This window comes from Poromitra crassiceps (genome assembly GCF_964638095.1).
Source record: "Poromitra crassiceps genome assembly, chromosome: 6".
NCBI classification, from domain to species: domain Eukaryota; kingdom Metazoa; phylum Chordata; class Actinopteri; order Beryciformes; family Melamphaidae; genus Poromitra; species Poromitra crassiceps.
In genome coordinates, this window is record NC_139627.1 from 11,561,704 (window position 1) to 11,585,011 (window position 23,308).

The 23,308-nt window shown below is 45.1% G+C and overlaps 1 protein-coding gene across 2 annotated transcripts; it reads left to right on the plus strand.

The window, feature by feature from the left end:
- Positions 1-1,462: 1,462 nt before the first annotated feature.
- Positions 1,463-18,668, plus strand: spp1 (secreted phosphoprotein 1). 2 transcript variants are annotated; one of them, XM_083639405.1, is made up of 8 exons: positions 1,463-1,620; positions 7,674-7,747; positions 8,405-8,455; positions 8,707-8,796; positions 11,517-11,585; positions 13,634-13,804; positions 15,878-16,210; positions 16,718-18,668. In XM_083639405.1, the coding sequence occupies exons 2-8, from the start codon at positions 7,694-7,696 to the stop codon at positions 17,162-17,164; spliced, it is 1,215 nt and encodes a 404-aa protein (XP_083495531.1). In that variant the 5' UTR covers positions 1,463-1,620; positions 7,674-7,693; the 3' UTR covers positions 17,165-18,668. The 2 variants fall into 2 exon arrangements, with proteins under 2 accessions (XP_083495531.1, XP_083495532.1); XM_083639406.1 differs by having other exon boundaries at positions 15,878-16,204.
- Positions 18,669-23,308: the final 4,640 nt, after the last annotated feature.

The following is a 23,308-nucleotide window of genomic DNA, read 5'->3' on the forward strand; positions in this document are numbered from 1 at the left end:
ATTACCTGCAGCCTACATGCGTTTCATACAGTATTACCTGCAGCCTACATGTGTTTCATACAGTATTACCTGCGGCCTACATGTGTTTCATACAGTGTTACCTGCAGCCTACATGCGTTTCATACAGTGTTACCTGCAGCCTACATGTGTTTCATACAGTATTACCTGCAGCCTACATGCGTTTCATACAGTATTACCTGGAGCCTACATGCGTTTCATACAGTATTACCTGCAGCCTACATGCGTTTCATACAGTATTACCTGCAGCCTACATGCGTTTCATACGGTCTGTTACCGGCAGCCTACATGCGTTTCATACAGTATTACCTGGAGCCTACATGTGTTTCATACAGTATTACCTGCAGCCTACATGCGTTTCATACAGTGTTACCTGCAGCCTACATGCGTTTCATACGGTCTGTTACCTGCAGCCTACATGCGTTTCATACAGTATTACCTGCAGCCTACATGCGTTTCATACAGTATTACCTGCAGCCTACATGCGTTTCATACAGTATTACCTGCAGCCTACATGCGTTTCATACAGTATTACCTGGAGCCTACATGCGTTTCATACAGTATTACCTGCGGCCTACATGCGTTTCATACAGTATTACCTGCAGCCTACATGTTTGCACACTCTTCCATACGGTCTGTTACCTGCAGCCTATATGTACATGTGTGCACTGCACTCTCAGTGATTCACCTCCTTTAAACGTGCACCTCTCCCCCCCCCCCTTCAAGCTGAGGAAGACAAATTGGTCTGGAGTCGCAGACAAAAATTCCCAATTAGCCCAAAAGGCTGCCGCAGTCAGTCAGATGATGCTGCTCTGTCTGCCTCGTGTCTGCCTGCACATTGGGAGGGAAGTTGAATCATTGTCATGCCACCCTGCTGTATATGTTGCTGTTTTTCCCCCTGCCTGCCACCACATGTCCTTAAATTAACTTCAGCAACAATACAGGATGTGAGCCTACAGATGTGTGTGTGTGTGTGTGTGTGTGTGTGTGTGTGTGTGTGTGTGTGTGTGTGTGTGTGCGTGCGTGCGTGCGTGCGTGCGTGCGTGCGTGCGTGCGTGTGTGTGAGTGAGTGAGTGAGTGAGTGAGTGTGAGAGTGAGAGAGAGATGGGGGGGAGGGGAGAGAGTACATTAACATGCCTTTGTGTATGTGTAAGCTTGTCTTTATCCATTATTTGCGTCTTTGTATATGCCTATGTCTGTCTATGGTCTATGTGTGTGTGTGTGTGTGTGTGTGTGTGTGTGTGTGTGTGTGTGCCCCCACACCACCACAGCACCAACCACAGGAAGAGTGGGAGAGAGGAGAGAGGTGGCCCACGGAGCGGTTAACCTCATGACATCACAAGCCCCGGCCTGATTGGCTGCCGCCGGACGCTGGAAGGTTTATAAGCCAACCGGGAGGCCCCGTTCCGCAGCATCACTCAGCTAGTCAACCCATCCCAGGAGATCCCAGGAGCGTACTCTACTCTCTCTCTCTCTCTCTCTCTCTCTCCCTCCCTCTGTAGCCCACATCTGTTCATGCTCTCTCGCTCTGGCTCTCTCTCTTCTCCAGCCGCTGACCTCCGGAAGCTTCCCAGACCGACTTTCCATTCAAGTGCAAAGCAGGTGAGGATTTGTGAGAAACTGACTATTGAACGTGTGTATGTCAGGATGACTGACAGTTAAGTGCATGTTAAAGGGACACTCTACCGGAAAACAAGGCTGATTTATTTTGCACGTGATCTGAAAAACTGTAAACAGTTTTGCAGACATTATAGTTTGAGAGTTATTGAGAGTCGATTTGAGTTCAGTTGATGTCATCGGAAGGCACTGAATCATTGGGTTGTAGTAATTCTTCCGATGATATCACTGGCATCAACTTGACTCAAATCAACTCTCAATAACTCTCAAACTAAATGAATGCCTGCAAAACTGTTTACAGTCTTTGGACATGTGTGAGATCATGTGTGAAATAAATCAGCATTGTTTTTTTTTGCGAAGTGACCCTTTAAGTAATGTGGAAAGTGTTTGTTTTCTTTGGAATTATATTTATTTTGGGCATAGAGAATACAAAGCAACATTTGGAAAGCTGCAGTGTGAACAGGTTTTTAATACAGTAGCAATGTTCTTGTTTGCATGCATTTGAAATATGTTACTAGTCATATTACTGTGCAAAAGTCTTGGGCACCTTAGATTTTTCTTTTATCTAAATTTGATCTTATGTTGTTGTTTATCTGGTACAGGCCCGGTTCTACGGGGGTGCAAAAGCATGCATTGCACCCTTATTTTAATTGTCTGCATGCTCAGTTGAAAAGTAAAAAAAAAAAAAAAAAATTAAATAAATGCTACAGTACAGCTGCACACTTACTGTTTAAACTTGAATTATAGTTGTTGTTTTTCTTTGTTCTTTGATGTGATTTTATGGCTTTTTGGCACCTATATGTAACCTTTTAAGGTTGAGATAATTGTATTATCATTATATGGTCCAAATATTTCAGTAAAGCACTTGAAACACTTGAAATATTCTTGCTTGGGTGGTATCATTCTACTTGAAATGATGGTCAAATTCATTATTTTTAGTAAAATAACATGTCAAATTTTTCGGACGGCCACCCGAGTGGGGGCATCTGCACCCCTTCCTATCTAGGATGCACCCCAGTCATCTTGTTCTGGAACCGGCCCTGATCTGGTAACACCTTATTTGGACAGTCTGCCTACAGTCAGTCTACCGAGTAATTCTAACATTTCAATAGCATGGTTGACATTAAACTCTGTAGATGTTTAAGAGATTGTATGTGACAATTCATGAACATACCTACATTTTCCCAGAATAATTTACCATAATTGCTCCATCTGGTGAGAATCAGGTGTGTGCACACATAATCCGTTAAACAGCTACAGACAAAAGTGAAACAGTTGCTGAATGTTAACTAATAAGCTGTTGAAATGTGAGAAATACTCTGACTATCCAAATAAGGTGTTATCGCTTATAGTCTTCTGCATTAGTCAGTAGACTGCTCTTTATAGTTTTTTTTACGTTTAGAAATGTCATTATTTTTGAAAGCATCTTGATTTTACCATCGTTTTATGCCAAAGACTTCTGCACAGTGGCCTACTATTGCACTTGCAAAACCACAACTGTTGCTAAACCTCCAATAAGTTCCGCAAAATTGCATAGGTTTATGAATAGCGTTTGGGCGTTCAGTGCCGTTCCTCTGAGTGATTAAGATTTACAACTTCAACTTTGTTTGGAATGATTTGAATGCACACATAGCAGAATGTAGAAGGCAGCTGTTAATTAAACTGTTGAGCGTTGGCTTGGCTATCCCTCGTAAAGCGTTGCCGTTTATTGCAGTTAATTACAAGCTATTTTTAAGGGCTTTACCGTCCGGAAGTCAGCCTATGATTGGTTGAAGGTGAAGTCAGCCTGTGATTGGTTGAAGGTGAAGCCGCGACAGTGGCTGTACTGTATATCATTGACTGATTAGCGTTACAGTGACACCGCTGACAAGGAGCATAAAAAGAAGGATCAGGCAACGCTCACGCCACAGTGTTTGAATTTGGTTTTGGTGGGCAGTTATATTGCAGTGAATGGGGCAGCTATGGTAAGCCAAGCCCCACCTTTGATTGAAAAATGCTTCCACCAGATTTAAAGAAAAAACATTTTGGTGTAAATGTGTGAGTTTGTTTTCCTTCTCATTGGTCTCGAAAACAGATCATGGCTCTGTCCAGCAGCTGCACACAGCTCAACTCAAGCCCCTGTTTGGTCCAAAATAGAGCTGGATTAGCTAAACTACATGATGACACATGACCGAATGGAACATCACGTCATGTGTTTTCTTTAATCTGGTGGAAGCATTTTTCAATCAAAGGTGAAACAACACTGATATGATGGTTTACAGTGGGACTGACCCTACCCGGCCCATTCACTTCAATAGAACTGACCCCAAAGTCTGGCCCCAATGCAACATTGGAACGCTGTGACGTGAGAGATATGTCTTATCCTTCTTTTGTAGGGTCCTTGAACGGGGACAGGAAGAGGAAGCTGTATGTGGGCAGCAGGAACCTAACCCCGGGATTATGTGTCACATGACCGGGGCCAGCCCAAGCTAACCGCACAGAGTAAACACACTGACAGAGTTCTACGCTAATTAGCTAGCAGCTAGTCTGCTGCTTCAGAGAGGTGCAGGCTCATTCTTTTGTGGGGCTGTAATGTAGCGGGGATACTCCAGCAGCGTTTAACGAAGTTAGAATATAGGTTAAGAGAGTTAGGTTCAGTTAAAAGAGTTGGATTCAAGAGAGTTTTGACTTAAAAGAGACAAATTAAATCGATTTTATACATTGTTCTATTCTCTCTCTCTCCTGCTATTTGTCTGTTTTCCATCTTCTGTTCCTCCTCTCCATCTCTTTATGCTCCTTCTTTTCCTCTCCTCTCCTCCCATCTGCTTTTCTTTCACACTCTTCAGCAGTGTTGCTATAGTTATAGTTACTTTCACTTTTTCTGCCTTTCTTTAGTTTTTAATTGGAAACAAAAATAAAGTGACATGGAAGACAAATCAAAGTAACAGCATTCTAATCTAAACAAAGGAACTGATGATAGAGACAGTGCGGAGCGCATCATCATTCAGAAACCACGCCCAACACGGGGGAAAACAACAACTCCCCCCCGAATCCTGGCGTTCTCCTATGTCACGTGTTGCACACAAAGATCACATATACGGAAGATGAACACTCCAACTTACTTCCGTGACAGCTAGATCCACATTCTCCTTCTCGCCAATTCTCAGTGGCTTTCTTTTTTTTGCTTGTGAGTACAAAAAAACTTTAACTGGCGATCTTTTTACATTTGTTGTCTGCGCAGCCCACCACACAACAGCTTTTAGCTATGTTGAATTCAAGTGAAATGACGCTGGTGTTTGAAAGTGAATGGAGAGCTTTCCCCGTGATGGGCATGGCCTATTTCATGCAGTGTCTCTATTCACCTTATGTTGCCACGCCCACTTTTTCTCTTCCGTGTAAGACGCAATTGTATTTGTTCTTCGGCCGGTAAACACAGATAAACTGTAAACTATGAATGAAGTTTGGCAACATTCAGCAGCTACACTGCGGCCAACTTCAGACATGCTCATAACGTTACTGCTGCGAGGAGCCGATGGCTGTACCCAGTCGGCATTTCACGTTAGTTACAAAAGCACGTCGACAGTGTTTTCTCACTGCCAGGAGCCTAACTGTAACTGTAACTGTAACTGTAACTACAGTAGGTTTGACAGATACTAGCTAGTCCGACCCGGTCACACAGCCAGCGCTCCTCGCTGCTCGTTACAAATGTCCAAATAGGCGTTATTCTGATAAACTGATCACATATTTGGAATGTTACGTTCTCATCCGAAAAATATTAAGACTTTAAAACAGCTTTTTGGCAAGTCTAAAAATGATAAAGGTGGTAGTTTGCTACTACAAAACATGGTCCTCGTGTTTTTACCCTTTCCTCTCGTCTGACTCTCTCTCTCTCCTCTCCCCTCTCTCTTCTCCCCCTTTCTTTTTTCTTCTCTAAGAGGTACATTAAGGCCGAACAACGCCACTGATTGGAGGGCAGTGCTGGTAGCAGGAGCAGACCACACACAGGGTCTAATGAGAAGCCATGGCTATCATAAATAACACATGCAAAAATCCACAGGCTCACACACAAATTCATACTCACTCTGCATACACACACACACGCACGCACGCACGCACACGCGCACACACACACACACACACACACACACACACACACACACACACCTACTTACATGGGCGTCTGTCATGTATCTACGAGGCTGTGGTTTCCGTGCCTTCCAGTTTTGAACATGGTGAATTACACAGTGTATAGGATGAGACGGTCATTATAGGTAGAACTAAAGGCAGAAAGTAGACGGGGCCCTCCCTGAGGAACGCCTCTTATGTGATGTTGTTGTTGTCATAGCCGGGGCCCAAACCAGGGGCATGTTTCAGGGCAAGTGGAGGTTGTAAGGCCCGGGAGAAGCCACAGTGTCTGCCAGCGCTGGGAGGATTTGAGCATTCCTCCCGCCCAACAGGAAAAGGAAATGTGTCACTGTCCCGAAATGGATGTGATCTCCTCGCTGTCGTGACAGAAAGATGTGTTTTTAAGATTAAGAAGGGATAATAGCAGTGTTTTACTTGAGGTTTGAGGCAGCGGTGCGGGTTCCTCTCTGCTTTCGGCACAGTCAGCATAGTTGCAGATGTCAGCACTAGTTGTCCCTCCATTTTGCTTCCGCTATTGGTTGCTAAGCTAGGTTTGACACCGTAAAGTTTGGATTTTAAAAATGAGTAAAGGCTAATAATACTAATACTACTACTACTAATAATAATAATAATAGTAATAATAATAATAATAATAATAATAATAATAATAATAATAGTCAGCATAGTTGTAGATGTCAGTTTTCCCTCCATTTAGCTTCCGCTATAGGTTGCTAAGCTAGGTTTGACACCGTATAGTTTGGATTTAAAAAATGAGTAAATGATAATAATAATACTAATAATACTACTACTACTACTACTAATAATAATAATAATAATAATAATAATAATATAACTGGTCGTAAACTGCAGTAGCCTACTGTTTTCCTTTGCCCGAGGCCCAAAGATAGATTTGGTCTGGCTCCAGGATCTGGTCGGACTAAATCGTTTTTGGTTATTTGCTCGTATCTTGTCGACCGAGCAACCCGGTTTGCACCCTGACCCAGTTCGACAAACCATGCTCCAAACCGGTCTGATGACAGAGAGAGAAATGTTGTACTTAGTGTGTAGACGAGAGTCATCGGGGAAGCATAGCTGCCGGTTTAAGTCTCAAGTCTTTACTGTAAGTCTTCTTCTTTGGTCTTTAATTAAGGACTTAATTACTTCCTGTTACACGCCACTGGTCGTTAGATTCATGTGACAGGCGACCATTTTTAGGGAGGAATTTAGGCAGGAGCTCGCAGCTCATTCTCAGTTTGACGTGTCATTGTGCTTGGTATGAAGTTATGGCGCGCGCCAGGGATAGCGGAACGCATCTGAACTTGGGGGGGCCGGGGGGCGTGTCGGGGAGGCGTGTCCCCCCGTCGGGGGACACGTCTGTGAACCACCATCATTGATTATTATTATTATCATCATATAAAGATTTTGGTTGTTTGAAGCCAGATTCATATAGGAATATCTCATTTTAAATTAACATTAGGATTAGACGGTTGTGATGTCAGTATTCAGTCTTAACAATCATATATTTGCTCCTTTTCTCACTCACTCCTATGTCACCACCTGCTCTCACTGCAGGGTTTGAGATTCAACTTTTTTTTATCACCAGCCAATATGGCTGCTAGATTTTAAAGTTACGAGCCAATTAATTTCAACTAGCCAAAATGTTTTTCTTGAAATAAACCAGAATATGAGGGCGACTGGGTTTTACAGCAGGGCTATTCAACTAAATTGTTCAGGGGGCCACATTGTCAGAAACCTAAGGGACCGGGGGCCGGACCGTTCCCCGAGCCAGTACACTTGACACAATGCGCCACCATATTTTTGCAGCCGCGCTGGAACTATTATTAAGTAGGGGGTGCTGTAATCGTATTTCACGATAACGCCATGTCGCTCTGTGACTTCAACTGGTGTGTTTCTATTTCTTTCTCTCCGTGCAGACACGCCAAACTGTGACACGATGAAAGTGGCCGTTGTCTTCGTCCTCCTCTTCGCCACGGTCCTCTGCCGGCCAGTGAGTCCCGTTACAGCTCGCCTGATGAAGGGATCTGTCTCGTTCATATTTTGCTTTATGATGTCATACACACCCCATGCTGTAGTAGCGTACGCCATGCATTTTTCTTTTTTAATTTTTCCGCTGAGGTTTGAAAGGAAATCGTCGCCAAAAGGGCCTTTTTTCACAGCAGCCATTTTGTGTCTAAAAGGGAGGAAGTAAGACAAGTGCAACCAAAACACTAACGAGGGCCCCAGCACTGGAACACCTAAATGGATTGGATGTTGGAAACCCTTGTTAATGTTTTGCTCGCCCCTGTGTGACTTCCTGCCTTTTTAGACACAAAATGGCTGCTGTGAAAAAGTGCCATCTTCAACTGAAGTGAAGGGATGGACAATATCGGCACTCATATCAGTACTGGATGGTGTTAGTCATTTTTTAATATATCGATACTGAATAAAGAAAACATAATTTTTCAAATAAACATTTAAATGTTTTTCAGTATGTACAGTACAACATTTGATTATGAGAGGAACTTGTTTTTGTACAGATAATATCGACATCAGTAAACATCGGTTATCGGCAATAACTTTCACATCAGTGCATCCCTATAGTGAAAACATGAAAATGTGGTAATCCTTTCATCTGTGTTGATGTTGATATGTCTGTGCGTTTTAGGCCAGACAACTATCCAGCAGCAGCAGTTCAGAGAGCAGCTCTGAAGAAGTGGTGAGTATCTGATGTGTGTGTGTGTGTGTGTGTGTGTGTGTGTGTGTGTGTGTGTGTGTGTGTGTGTGTGTGTGTGTGTGTGTGTGTGTGTGTGTGTGTGTGTGTGTGTGTGTGTGTGTGTGTGTGTGTGTGTGTGTGTGTGTGTGTGTGTGTGTGTGTGTGTGTGTGTGTGTGTGTGCGTATGTGTGTGAGAGAGAGAGAGAGAGAGAGAGAGACACTCACATTGACCTGTTCGTCCCTCCCTCCCTCAGGTGAGACCAGCTCCCCCCATCAGAAGACTACTTCCAGCCGTCAGAAAACAGGCAGTGTTTCCTCAGTACAGAGCTGCTCCTCCTGTACAGGTACACCATTAACTTATCCTCCTCTCTTCTCTCCTTTCCTCATCTCGCCTCCTCTCTCATCTCCTTCTCCTTTCCCCTCTCATCTCCCCTCCTCTCTCCTCTCCCCTCTCTCTCCTCTCCCCTCTCCTCTCCTCTCTTTTCTCCCCATCTCCTCTCCTCTGCTCTCCACTCTGAACAACACATTATCAATTCCAACTCATCAAATAGTGTTTGGTCACGACCCCCCCATTACTTACAGTAACACACTTGGCAACTAAAACAATGTGGGTAAGGTTAAGGCTGTGTTTGGGTCAGGGTTAAGGTAAGGTTAAAGTTGTGTTTGGGTCAGGGTTAAGGTAAGGTTAGGGCTGTGTTTGGGTCAGGGTTAAGGTAAGGTTAAGGCTGTGTTTGGGTCAGGGTTAAGGTAAGGTTAAGGCTGTGTTTGGGTCAGGGTTAAGGTAAGGTTAGGGCTGTGTTTGGGTCAGGGTTAAGGTAAGGTTAAGGCTGTGTTTGGGTCAGGGTTAAGGTAAGGTTAAGGCTGTGTTTGGGTCAGGGTTAAGGTAAGGTTAAGGCTGTGTTTGGGTCAGGGTTAAGGTAAGGTTAAGGCTGTGTTTGGGTCAGGGTTAAGGTAAGGTTAAGGCTGTGTTTGGGTCAGGGTTAAGGTAAGGTTAAGGCTGTGTTTGGGTCAGGGTTAAGGTAAGGTTAAGGCTGTGTTTGGGTCAGGGTTAAGGTAAGGTTAAGGCTGTGTTTGGGTCAGGGTTAAGGTAAGGTTAGGGCTGTGTTTGGGTCAGGGTTAAGGTAAGGTTAAAGCTGTGTTTGGGTCAGGGTTAAGGTAAGGTTAAGGCTGTGTTTGGGTCAGGGTTAAGGTAAGGTTAAAGCTGTGTTTGGGTCAGGGTTAAGGTAAGGTTAAGGCTGTGTTTGGGTCAGGGTTAAGGTAAGGTTAAGGCTGTGTTTGGGTCAGGGTTAAGGTAAGGTTAAAGCTGTGTTTGGGTCAGGGTTAAGGTAAGGTTAAGGCTGTGTTTGGGTCAGGGTTAAGGTAAGGTTAAGGCTGTGTTTGGGTTAGGGTTAAACAATAAACATGTTGAAATATGATTTACGGGTTGACATCTAGAGACTACCCCCACCAGAACACCCTTGTTGTGAGAGTTCTATAGAAGTATATTGGACTACCCTGTATGTTGTGGAAGTTCTATAGAAGTCTATTGGACTACCCTGTATGTTGTGGGAGTTCTATAGAAGTCTATTGGACTACCCTGCATGTTGTTGGAGTTCTATAGAAGTATATCAGACTACCCTGCACATTGTGGGAGTTCTATAGAAGTCTATTGGACTACCCTGCTCGTTGTGGGAGTTCTATAGAAGTCTATTGGACTACCCTGCTCGTTGTGGGAGTTCTATAGAAGTCTATTGGACTACCCTGCTCGTTGTGGGAGTTCTATAGAAGTCTATTGGACTACCCTGCTCGTTGTGGGAGTTCTATATAAGTATATTGGACTACCCTGCTCGTTGTGGGAGTTCTATATAAGTATATTGGACTACCCTGCTCGTTGTGGGAGTTCTATAGAAGTCTATTGGACAACCCTGCATGTTGTGTGAGTTCTACTGTATAGGACTACCCTGCACATTGTGAGAGTTATATAGAAGTCTATTGGTATATGTTGTGGGAGTTCTATAGAAGATATTGGACTACCTTGCATGTTGTGGGAGTTCTATAGAAGTCTGTTGGACTACCCTGCACGTTGTGGGAGTTCTTTAGAAGTCTGTTGGACTACCCTGCACGGTGTGGGAGTTCTTTAGAAGTCTGTTGGACTACCCTGCACGTTGTGGGAGTTCTTTAGAAGTCTGTTGGACTACCCTGCACATTGTGGGAGTTCTTTAGAAGTCTGTTGGACTACCCTGCACGGTGTGGGAGTTCTTTAGAAGTCTGTTGGACTACCCTGCACGTTGTGGGAGTTCTTTAGAAGTCTGTTGGACTACCCTGCACGGTGTGGGAGTTCTTTAGAAGTCTGTTGGACTACCCTGCACGTTGTGGGAGTTCTTTAGAAGTCTGTTGGACTACCCTGCACATTGTGGGAGTTCTTTAGAAGTCTGTTGGTCTACCCTGCACGTTGTGGGAGTTCTTTAGAAGTCTGTTGGTCTACCCTGCACGTTGTGGGAGTTCTTTAGAAGTCTGTTGGACTACCCTGCACATTGTGGGAGTTCTTTAGAAGTCTGTTGGTCTACCCTGCACGTTGTGGGAGTTCTTTAGAAGTCTGTTGGTCTACCCTGCACGTTGTGGGAGTTCTTTAGAAGTCTGTTGGACTACCCTGCACATTGTGGGAGTTATTTAGAAGTCTGTTGGACTACCCTGCACGTTGAAAGATGACAAAAAGGGGGTACCCACTGTGTTAAAAAGTGACGCCAATGAGTCCTGAGCAAACATCAGGATTTGACGAGTTGCGAGTGAAAAGGGGTTCATCTGAACAACATTCCACTATAATCTATTCACTCTTCAGGCTAAATCATTCTAAATCATTCCACTATAATCTATTCACTCTTCAGGCTAAATCATCTTTCATCTTCCAGTCGCTTCAGTATTGACAGTGAAAACACATTCACCCTGTGAGCCAAAGACACATCCAGTAATTAATATTCTTTGATTGGCATTTGCCCTGGGCTTGTGTGATGAAGCTGTTAAAAAGCAGCAAAAGGTAACGAGACCATTCACGTGATTTACTGTCCGCACCTCTCTGATGTTACAGAACAGCCCCTCAGCATCTTCCAGCGCCACCAACTCAGAAGAGAGCTCCGAGAGTTCAGACGAGGACTTGGTGAGGACACGTTGAATCATCAATCACACTTCACCATGACACGACCCCGAGTCCCATATCTGTCATTCTAACCCAGTCTCCAGAATAAACTGTTGGCATTTTACACGTCTGCAAACCACGTTCAATATGAACGTTTCTGAACCAGAAATTTGTTGCATATCAACATATCTAAAATTGTGTTGCGTATTAATATATCAAAATGTGTTGCGCATCAACATTTCAAAATACGTTGCATACTGCATCAGCATTTCAACAACTCCTCCAACCACAGGAGCGGTGCCAATGTAAATTTGAAAATGTCGGTTCATTTGAAAACGTCAATGTATTTGAAGACGTCGGTTAATTTGAAAACGTCACGCAAATAAAACAATGTGGGTTAAGGTTACTTAAGAAAAAACAGCTCGGTTAAGGTTAGGGGTTAGGGTTTGGGTTAGGGTTAAAGGGATAGTTCGGAGCTCAGCTAAAAACAGGGTGTAAATGATGCCTTTTCAAGTCAACTCGGCATCTCGGGGCTTGTGGAGACTTGGGTTACCTACAGGTGAGCAGCATGGAAGCGGTTCACACTCTACTTGCCTGACGCAGCTGTTCGTCATTTCTCCAAACTCGCCTGTTGCATTCTACAGCATGTAGTAGCTACACTGACTGTCGGCAAGTACTCATACAACCCCACATCAAGTACTCATACAACCCCACATCAAGTACTCACATCAAGTACTCATACAACCCCACATCAAGTACTCACACAACCCCACATCAAGTACTCACATCAAGTACTCATACAACCCCACATCAAGTACTCACATCAAGTACTCATACAACCCCACATCAAGTACTCATACAACCCCACATCAAGTACTCATACAACCCCACATCAAGTACTCACATCAAGTACTCATACAACCCCACATCAAGTACTCATACAACCCCACATCAAGTACTCATACAACCCCACATCAAGTACTCACATCAAGTACTCATACAACCCCACATTAAGTACTCATACAACCCCACATCAAGTACTCACATCAAGTACTCATACAACCCCACATCGAAAAATCCAAACTATCCCTTTAAGTAACATAAACGTGAAGTGACTTATGGTTGTCGACTTTGAACACGCTGGCATGTGAACCACGCTCTCAAATGTTTATGCCCTCCCTCACCCCGGCCACAAGGCCCTCACTTTCCTCTGTGCTATTCCAATAGCGACCGCTAGAGGTACTAGCCTACTTGATAATATCGGCCTACACATATTGTTACGCCCCAAGTCTAGGAGTTAGGACTGTAACATGAAATACACGGAAACGGTATCAAAGTTGCAACAAAAACATTTTATTGCTTAAAAAGGGAAAGGGGGAACGAGGACACTCTAGCTGACAAGGAAATCTGGTCCAGCAGGCCGCCGCCTTTAATACCTGATGTTACCCCTCGGTCGGCACTGCTGTTCCCTACCACAAAAGGTAGCGCCTCGTTCCTGCAAGACACAAAGAAACAAACACGATTTATAAACAAAAGACCAAAATGCACAAAGAAAAACCAATTGAATGAAATGGTGTGTAAATGCACGGATGAGAGGGTACAGGTCTCACACTCCAGTACCACTCTGTTGTCATGTTGAAAGTGAGTCCTCCATATAGGCAGACAGACAGGGCTGCTATCCAATCAGCAATCCAATCAGCAACCAAATCGCCAACCAGCTGCACCTGGGAAAGACTGAGCCAAAGACACTGTCGACCACAAGATAAACACCCGCAACCCAGGAAGTATGTCACGGAAATAGCTAACGACGAGGAAAATGGACCGGACTCTCAGTCCGCTGACGAGTCTACACATAAACTATATAATTCACAAAGAAAAGAAGAAAAACAAACGGCACAGTCGTAACACATATCTAGAAATGTTGATATGCATCATATTTTGAGATTGTTGAGATTCAAAAAACTGGGCTGGTAATTCTTATTCTTACACATTTTCAAACACGGTTGTTGTCCTCCGTTCTGTTAACATTTACAACGTTAAGTTCTACTGTTGTTGTTGTTTTTTTGCAGCAGCAGCAGCCGGCAGTGCGAGCATCCCTGATACAGCAGGAGGCAGCAGCATCCCCATTAGACGTTGCAGCCGGTGCGGCGACGGATTCAGTCTCTGACACTGCCTCCGTCAGCAGTGACAACGATGACACAGACAGCCAGGACAGCGACGACGACGACACCGATGAGAGCGTGAGTAACCAGTCAACAGAGAATATACACACAGCATGCATGAGACAGTCCACAAACACACACAGCATGCATGAAACAGTCCACAAACACACACAGCATGCATGAGACAGTCCACAAACATACACAGCATGCAGGAGACAGTCCACAAACACACACAGCATGCATGAGACAGTCCACATACACAGCATGCATGAGACAGTCCACAAACATACACAGCATGCATGAGACAGTCCACATACACACACAGCATGCATGAGACAGTCCACATACACAGCATGCATGAGACAGTCCACATACACACACACAGCATGCATGAGACAGTCCACATACACACACAGCATGCATGAGACAGTCCACATACACAGCATGCATGAGACAGTACACATACACATAACATGCATGAGACAGTCCACATACACACACATCATGCATAAGACAGTCCACATACACAGCATGCATGAGACAGTCCACATACACACACAGCATGCATGAGACAGTCCACATACACACACAGCATGCATGAGACAGTCCACATACACAGCATGCATGAGACAGTCCACATACACACACAGCATGCATGAGACAGTCCACATACACAGCATGCATGAGACAGTCCACATACACATAGCATGCATGAGACACTCCACATACACACACATCATGCATGAGACAGTCCACATACACATAGCATGCATGAGACACTCCACATACACACACAGCATGCATGAGACAGTCCACATACACATAGCATGCATGAGACAGTCCACATACACACACATCATGCATGAGACAGTCCACATACACACACAGCATGCATGAGACAGTCCACATACACATAGCATGCATGAGACACTCCACATACACACACATCATGCATGAGACACTCCACATACACACACATCATGCATGAGACAGTCCACATACACACACAGCATGCATGATACAGCCCACATACACAGCATGCATGAGACAGTCCACATACACACACATCATGCATGAGACAGTCCACATACACACACATCATGCATGAGACAGTCCACATACACAGCATGCATGAGACAGTCCACATACACACACAGCATGCATGTGACACTCCACATACACACACATCATGCATGAGACACTCCACATACACACATCATGCATGAGACACTCAACATACACACAGCATGCATGAGACAGTCCACATACACACACATCATGCATGAGACAGTCCACATACACACACAGCATGCATGAGACACTCCACATACAAACACATCATGCATGAGACAGTCCACATACACACACAGCATGCATGAGACACTCCACATACACACACAGCATGCATGAGACACTCCACATACAAACACATCATGCATGAGACAGTCCACATACACACACATCATGCATGAGACACTCCACATACACACACATCATGCATGAGACACTCCACATACACACACATCATGCATGAGACACTCCACATACACACACATCATGCATGAGATACTCCACATACACACACAGCATGAGACAGTCCACATACACACACATTTTAGACATCTAGCTGACATCTTGCTTGAGGATGTTTTTACTCTCAGATGTTAATGGACACCATTGGTTGTTGCAGCAGTAGAATAAGCTTCCATTCTCAGAGGCATATAGGTATACTCAGAGGTCAAAGCACATACTATTCATTTAAAGAGACAGTTCACCCCAAAATCCAAAATACATATTTTTTCCCCTTACCTGTAGTGCTATTTATCCATCGTTTTGGTGTGACTCGCTGAGTTTTGGAGATATCGACCTTAGAGATTTCTGCCTTCTCTCAGATACAATGGAACTGGATGGCACTTGGCTTGTGGTGCTCACAGCGCCCAAAACATACATTTTAAAAACTCAGCAGCAATGTCCCTAGAAATCATGACCCAGTTACTCAAGATAAACCACAGACCTTGTGAGCAGGTTCATGTAGGAACTATTTTCTTTCGACTGAACAGTAGCAGCTAGCAGCTAGCAGCTAGCGAGTGTAGTTCTACTGTAACAGTAATTGAGTTTTAAGTACAAGTCTCTCGCTCTCGCTCTCTCCAGGAGACAGAGGAGGATGACTCCAGTGACAGCTCGGAGTCGGACGAGTCCTCCACCCTGGCTCCCGTCACCGTGGTCCCGGTGGTGGTGACTGACGAGCCCGTGGCCGAGCCCACCCCAGACCCCATCGAGCCCACCGTGGTCACCGACTCGGGCCGCGGCGACAGCTTGGGCGGCTACCCCAGCGACTACAAGTCCATCATCTACGTGGAGGACAAGTCCTACCAGAAGATCCCCGAGCCTTACAAGTCCTACGAGTTTGAGGGGAAGAAGACAGCCTACGACATGACCGACGGCAACGAGGTGGAGAAGAGCCTGAAGGTGTACAAGGTACAGGTCAGTTTAGTTCTGTCTGGGTTTCTGCTGGACTTTCACTCGCTCTCACGGGCCCAAAACTGTGGACAGACTGGACACACATTCACATTTTTAGATGCCACGAGACCATAGCCAACAACGTGTTTTACGCTTATGGGTATAGGCAACTAAAACAACTTGGTTAAGGTTAGAGAAATGGTTTGGTCATGGTTAAATAACCACACTCCTGTGTCGTCAATTTCAGACATTGTGGAAGTTTAATAGCTAGATGATGTTCATGTTAACTAGGTATTAATCTATTCATTATTTAATAGTTATGGTTAGTTAATGGTGAGGGTTAGAGTTAACTAACCCTTAATAAGCATTAATGCACCCATACTGTAAAGTGTTACCAGAAATGCAGAGATGAAAAATCAATTGGAGCCAAAAGTCATCCATTAGTCCAGCGATGCATTTTCAGTTAATGTAACAAACGGTTAACAAATGAAGTGAACTGGTCCTTCCCCCTCTGCTCCCCCACCCCGCCAGGCTCTCCAGGTGCACACTGACCTCCTCCTGGAGGAGGACACCAGCACCCCCGAGGTGGAGAGCCAGGGCCTGGACGCCGCCTCTGGCACCGCCCAGGACGCGGAGGTCCGTCAGGCCGCTCTCCCAGAGGAGGCCGGCCCCGGCAACAGCGACGCTACCTCCAGCGCCAGTGACAGCGAGAGCGACAGCGCCAGCGCCACCGAGGAGGAGGAGGAGGAGGAGAGCGCCAGCAGCGACAGCGCCAGCGCCAGCAGCGACAGCGCCAGCGCCAGCCAGGAGTCCGAGGACGACGAGAGCCAGAGCAGCGAGGAGGCCACGGCCACGCCCGGCGCCGCAGACAGCGACTCGGACTCGGACGAGACAGACAGCTCGGAGAGTGACTCGGACGAGGAGGGGGCGGGCCCCGACGTCGTGACCGATGTGCCGGCCGTCATCACCGCCAAATAAGCCCCGCCCCATCAGTAGATTTACGTAGAGAGCGCACATCGCATCCGGTTGCATAGAAGCCCCCCCCCATGGCCTGGTTTCCACTTGAGGGATAAACAGGGACGCTAAACCACGGCTTTCTCATTAGCACTGTCACTGGTTTTTGTTTTTGCCCGAAATATTTCTCTGATTCTTTGTGCAACTTATTGGAAGCAGGAGTGCTTTGTCTGCTGCTGCGGTCAAATAAACACGCTATCCTCTCATGAAACCGTTTTCCTTCAGTTTCATGCATAATCCTGCGACTGTCCAGCGAAACAAGTGCTCAGTGCGCCTGCACAAGGCCCTGAAACATGTGGTCCAGCAACACCAGTGTAAACATTGTTTTCCGGTCATAACTTTCACAATAAAAGACCCTGCAACACAGTTAACTATGTCCCAAATGTTGGTTCTAACAGTCATGCTTAGGCAAGTAAAACAACTTGGTTAAGGTTAGGGTTAAGATTAGGGTTAGGGTTTGGGTTAGGCTTAAATAAAAACTGTGAGGATTTCGAACTCCAGTGGCGTGAAAGTCACGCTTAGGGCGCCCCCGCTTATTTGAACGTCACACTCTACGAATACGAATTCCATGTATAGTGCGTTACTTTTCATAGGTTTGTGTACGAACAGTGAATAAGAATAGCCTGAAATAATCGAAAAAAAGCCGTTATGCCCTCGGGTCTGAAGCAGGAAATGCCACTTTTGTCCTGCAGGGCGAAAGCGATCTGTGTAACTTGATCAGGTGTTGAGACTGAGGACTGTCACTTCAGGGTAACGGGTCAAAACTGGAGAAAACAAACAAACCAACCAACAAAAGTTGAGTCCTGATATCTACACTAGCATAGCACGACATGTATTCACTCATTCATTATTACGCCATTATGCAAACTCATCCGTGCGTTCCTTGTATTCTCACCTTTTTGGAAGTAAGAGTTGAGCTGCACCGTGGTTGGTTTGGTTATTTCAGGCGGAGCTTTGCTGTTCCTGCACTTTGATCATAACAACACTTGAACTTGACATAAGTCTTACTTTTGCTTTCTGTGCGGCTTCGCCTTTCGCTCGCGAGCATGGCACACAAATCACACACTCAGGATCCCATACATACAGTGTGTAACCAGGCGCATACACACACACACACACACACACACACACACACACACACACACACACACAGACACATATACACACACACGCACACACAGACACACACGCGCACATACAGACACACACACACACACACACACACACACACACATATACACACACACAGACACATATACACACACACACACACGCGCACACACAGACACACACACACACACACACACACACACACACACACACACACACACAGACACACACACACACAGAGAACAGTCCCGTTCATTTGCACAATTCCACTACATGTCGTCTGTCCCATGTTGTTTACTGTAATGTATCATATTGTACCATTTATAAAATATTAATAAAGTCCTTTTTCATAAAACGACATGGCGGTTGTTTACTTTTGTATGACACTAATAGACAGACAGATATGTAACCTGCGTTGTGTACTGTTGACAGCACAGGCAGCAACCAAACCACGTTAGGGGCTTGCCCAGGGGTGGAGCGGGATTCGATCCACCGACTGCTTCCTGCTTCCAAAGCGCACATGCTAACCACTACGCCAAGAGAGCTCGGCCCTTTAGACTGGGGAGTGAGTTTAACCAACTTCCTCTCTACCACTTGGGACTCACAAGGACTTACAGTCATTTAGTTATAGAGATAGATGGAGAGAGAGAGAGAGAGAGAGAGAGAGAGAGAGAGAGAGAGATAGAGATAGATAGATAGATAGATAGATAGATAGATAGATAGATAGATAGATAGATAGATAGATAGATAGATATATATATAGATAGATAGATAGATAGATAGATAGATAGATAGATAGATAGAGAGCGAGAGAGAGATAGATAGAGAGCGAGAGAGAGATAGATAGATGGATAGATGGATAGATGGATATATAAATAGATAGATAGATAGATAGATAGATTGATAGATTGATAGATAGATAGATAGATAGATAGATAGATAGATAGATAGATAGATAGATAGATAGATAGATAGATAGATAGATAGATAGATAGATAGATAGATAGATACATAGATAGATACATAGATAGATAGATTTTTGACCATGCGGGGAAACTTAATCATTTTTGACAATTTGGGAACTGGGGGGGGGGGACACATTTAACTACATCAAGACCTTGAGGAACATCATAGACAAATTCATGCAGTGATTTGGTATCAAAGAATTGTATTTCTCTGAAATTGGTGAGCATTTCTGTTCTGGAAATTGCTCAGAAACCCCCTTATTGTCAATATACCTATAAAGCCAAGCATCCCCTGAATGCCTAAAGGTGACAATAGCTCATTTTATACAGTGAGGATTTCGAAAGATGGTCTCACTACAAGTAAATAGCTACTATGAGGACTAACATCATCACAGGTGAATACAATTGGGCTCCTTGAACCCACAAGACTCTCGGCTTCACCCAATTTATGCAATTATGCAATGCAAAAGACTGCATCCAGTGTGCAGTAATATTCAAATAGGCAAAAATAACACGTATATACTGCATGCAAAAACTGAATTTTCTTTATTTTCCATGGTTTTGTTTTTGCATGAGTTTAGCATAAAGTGGGGCTGTCTATAAAGAGCAGACACGTGGGTACCCATAGAGCCCATTCTTATTCAGATATGAGGTGAGAGGTCAAGGGCCCCCTTTAAAAATGGCCATAAATAGCCTAAATTTGGAGCGGTATTTAGCCCCCTTGCCGACAAGCGAGCATGACAGGGTTGGTACCAATGGATGCCCGACGTCTTCTAGTTTCATATGATACTATATTCTCTTAACTTTAGGTTTAAAAATGAGCCTGTTACAGCCTTTGAAAGACAGCAATGTCAGCCCACGTCCATGATTTTTGCAGTGAAAAAGTGGGGGCGACATGTCCCTGTCTCTATGGAAATTTCACCCTTGCCTTTAGGCCGCCAGTGCTCCGCCATTGGGTTATTTCATAGTTTTGATGTCTTTACTGCCATTCTGAAATATGAGTAATAATAAAGACAAAATATGCTGTTTCCAAAGTTATGACTGGTAGGTGCAGATTGCTATAGAAACACAAACGAGGTCAATAAACAGTGTGTAGAGGCAGAAAGCAGCGATAAATACATCGGAGTCGAGATCCAGAGAGCGATAAGACACTGACGTCTACTCTCCAAGTCGTCCGTCACAGTTGCACATTCCCTGCAGTGGAAATGTGAGTTTCCTGCCCTGAAGCTGTTCTGTCTGGGCCGCGCCTCGTCTGGTTCTGCTATGCCTGCTGTCACATATAGAAACATAAGTACAGGAGGGGAGACGTGCACAGCATCCAGACTGATTACAGGCTTCACGTCGCTCTGCTCCCTGACTGCTGCAGCCCCTCGGGTCCACAGACTAGACATGGAAACATGCAGACTGTTGTGTAGAGGTTCTCATTTCTCTCAATCTCTCACATACAAACACACTTTCTCTCTCTCTCTCTCTCTCTCTCTCTCTCACTCTCTCTCTCTCTCTCTCTCTCTCTCTCTCTTCGTTCACGGCAGAGTAGCCTGCTAAAAACGATGCTGATAACGTGACCTCACTCTACGTGTCAGTCTGGACCACTGACCTAAAAAAAAAGTATGGACACAGCTATCCCATTCATTTTGGTCTCCCGTTTGGAGTTGATTCGTTGCCCGTCGCCATCTTGATTTTTTCGTCAGCAGAGTGGGAGGGAATGGGTTGAGTCCGTGCTGCGGCTCACGTGAGATGGGGGTTTCCCAGTGCCGCAGCTCCGCCTGCTATTGGTCCGTGATCGGCAAGCTGCGCGATCACTGGACAGGTGACCTGTCAATCACCCCCTTTTCTATCATCTATTTTACTCCAAACGGGCGAGTTACATAAGAAATGACCCCCCTACAGTTGTTATGAAAAGGTGAAATTAGTTAGACCAAAACTGTGTTGAGGCCCAGGCTGTGCTTAAAAGCGGGGCATTTTAACATGGGGTGAACAGGAGCGAGGGGACTTCTGAGCCCTGCCTCAAGTGGCCATTCGATGAATGGCACGGTGGCTCAGTGGTAGAGCTGTCGCCTCACAGTCAGAAGGTCCTGAGTTCGATTCTCGCCTGGGACACTGTGGGCGCTGTGGTTGTTTTCCCCCCCCATATCTTCAGTGCCTACTGCCCAGGTGGGGTATCTCGTCGTAAGGGCCTTTCTCTCTGTGTGGAGTTTGCATGTTCTCCCCGTGCTCCCCCAGGGGGTTCCTCCGTATATAACCCCCCCACTAAAAACATGCAGAAGATCAGATCGTCATCGTCATCCGACCAGTGACGACAACATCCAAAGTTGGTCCCCGGGCGCTGTACGAGAAAGCGACCACTGCTCCTGGCCTGCCCCCCGGAGGAAAGGACATGCCTGGATGGGTTAAATGCAGAGTACACTTTTCACCGGCCACCGTCAGCATGAGTGTGTTGTGGCCGCATGCATGTGGTGTTCGTGTGACAATAAAAGACGGGCTTGTCCGTTACGAGAGAATGACAGCTTTCGGGGTTACTTCCGCGTCCTCGTGGGAAAGGGGAAGAGCTTGCCCACTGATCATGGACTCAAATCCGTCCCCCTTGATTTCACTGGGTGGGAGTACTTGCCTTGACAGACAACTCCTTCAGCCAATCAGAGTCACTCAATCCAAATCCACTCGGAAAGAACGGCGGAAGAACTGAATTGAGTTTCCCCAAATACATCAATCAAGTTGTCTGATTTCTGTCCATGGTTGTGTCTCGCTGCCTGCTCTCACTGGCTGAGCCAAACTGACAGTTCTGATACATGTGTCAGGTGACTATAGTATAAGATTGACTAGTACTGCTGACAGATTCTGATTTGAGCGTTATATATCTACACTTATACCATGGTCTGGGTCGGTGAATACTCGATTCCGATTGGCTGCAAGGTGCATAATTTGTGATAATGTAGAGTGATAATGTACACCTAGCTAAATGGTCTGTTCACCGTTCATATCAATGCGCCAGGATCACGACAGAGCCGTTTGAGCTCTATACCACCGTTAACGCTTAATATGGCACCTTTATAAGTATGGGGAAAAGAATTGTCGGTCAAAGTAACTATTTAGATTACCCCTGTGTGCTCAGTTTATTAAAAATAACGGCTATTTAGAAATCTGATTTTCGTTCTGGTCAGCTGACAGAAGCCGGGCTCTCAGCTGTCAACTGTCAAACCCTCTTGTTTACAACTTGCAGCAAGCAGCAGCCAGGCGCTCTGGGAGAGCGTGCGCTGCCTCTTATCACTGATACAAATCAAGTCGAAGAGGAAAAAGACGAGATCAACAAAAATAAAACAACGAAATGGGCAGTTAACAGCAACACACTGAGAGACGTCCTTGTAACATACCTGGACTCCAACATACTGAAAGCTTCAGATGGTTTTCAGTCTACTCCGAGCGTGGCACGCGCCTTTTACGTCTATAAGACCCACAGACGTTAATGTAATTCCCTGGAATGTGAGTTTAAACGACCCAGTTATATGGCATTGCATTCTTAGACATTGCTGTTTTATTTTGTATGTTGTTACATACAATTGGCCAAATTATTAGTTTGCTTGACTCTAGAATTGTGCCAGGTGCAGCAGGCACTAAGCAGCCATTTTATCCAATGATAGCCTAATCTTGAGCAGCTGAGGGGACTATTTTGTCTCGCCGGTTCTCAACTCATATTCAAGGTTATGAAAATGACATTTTGATTGCAAAATGCATGGAAATATAAATGAATGGTCTTGTTTGTGACCATGGTATAAATTAATGGACTTCGCGGAAGCAACCGTCTTTGGCTTTCGCCTCGGACGGTTCACGCCTCAGCGTCGTCCATTCATTTCTGATAATGGTTAATGGACACCTCGTCGTGCGTTAACCCTTACGTGACATGCTTTGAGATCATATTTTTAAGGACATATCCCAGCATGTTGACAGCATGGTAAGAAGAAGAAAAAAAAAACTATATAGCTAATTTCACCTTTCTGTATGGCGGGGTGGGGGGGGGTAATATAACTCATCTTAG

Bases quoted from the DNA above. Each gene is read 5' to 3' on its own strand.
- spp1 (XM_083639405.1), top strand. From the start codon at position 7,694: ATGAAAGTGGCCGTTGTCTTCGTCCTCCTCTTCGCCACGGTCCTCTGC. The intron at 11,586-13,633 runs GTGAGGACACGT...GTTTTTTTGCAG, and splicing joins AGAGTTCAGACGAGGACTTG to CAGCAGCAGCCGGCAGTGCG. The intron at 13,805-15,877 runs GTGAGTAACCAG...CGCTCTCTCCAG, and splicing joins ACGACGACACCGATGAGAGC to GAGACAGAGGAGGATGACTC.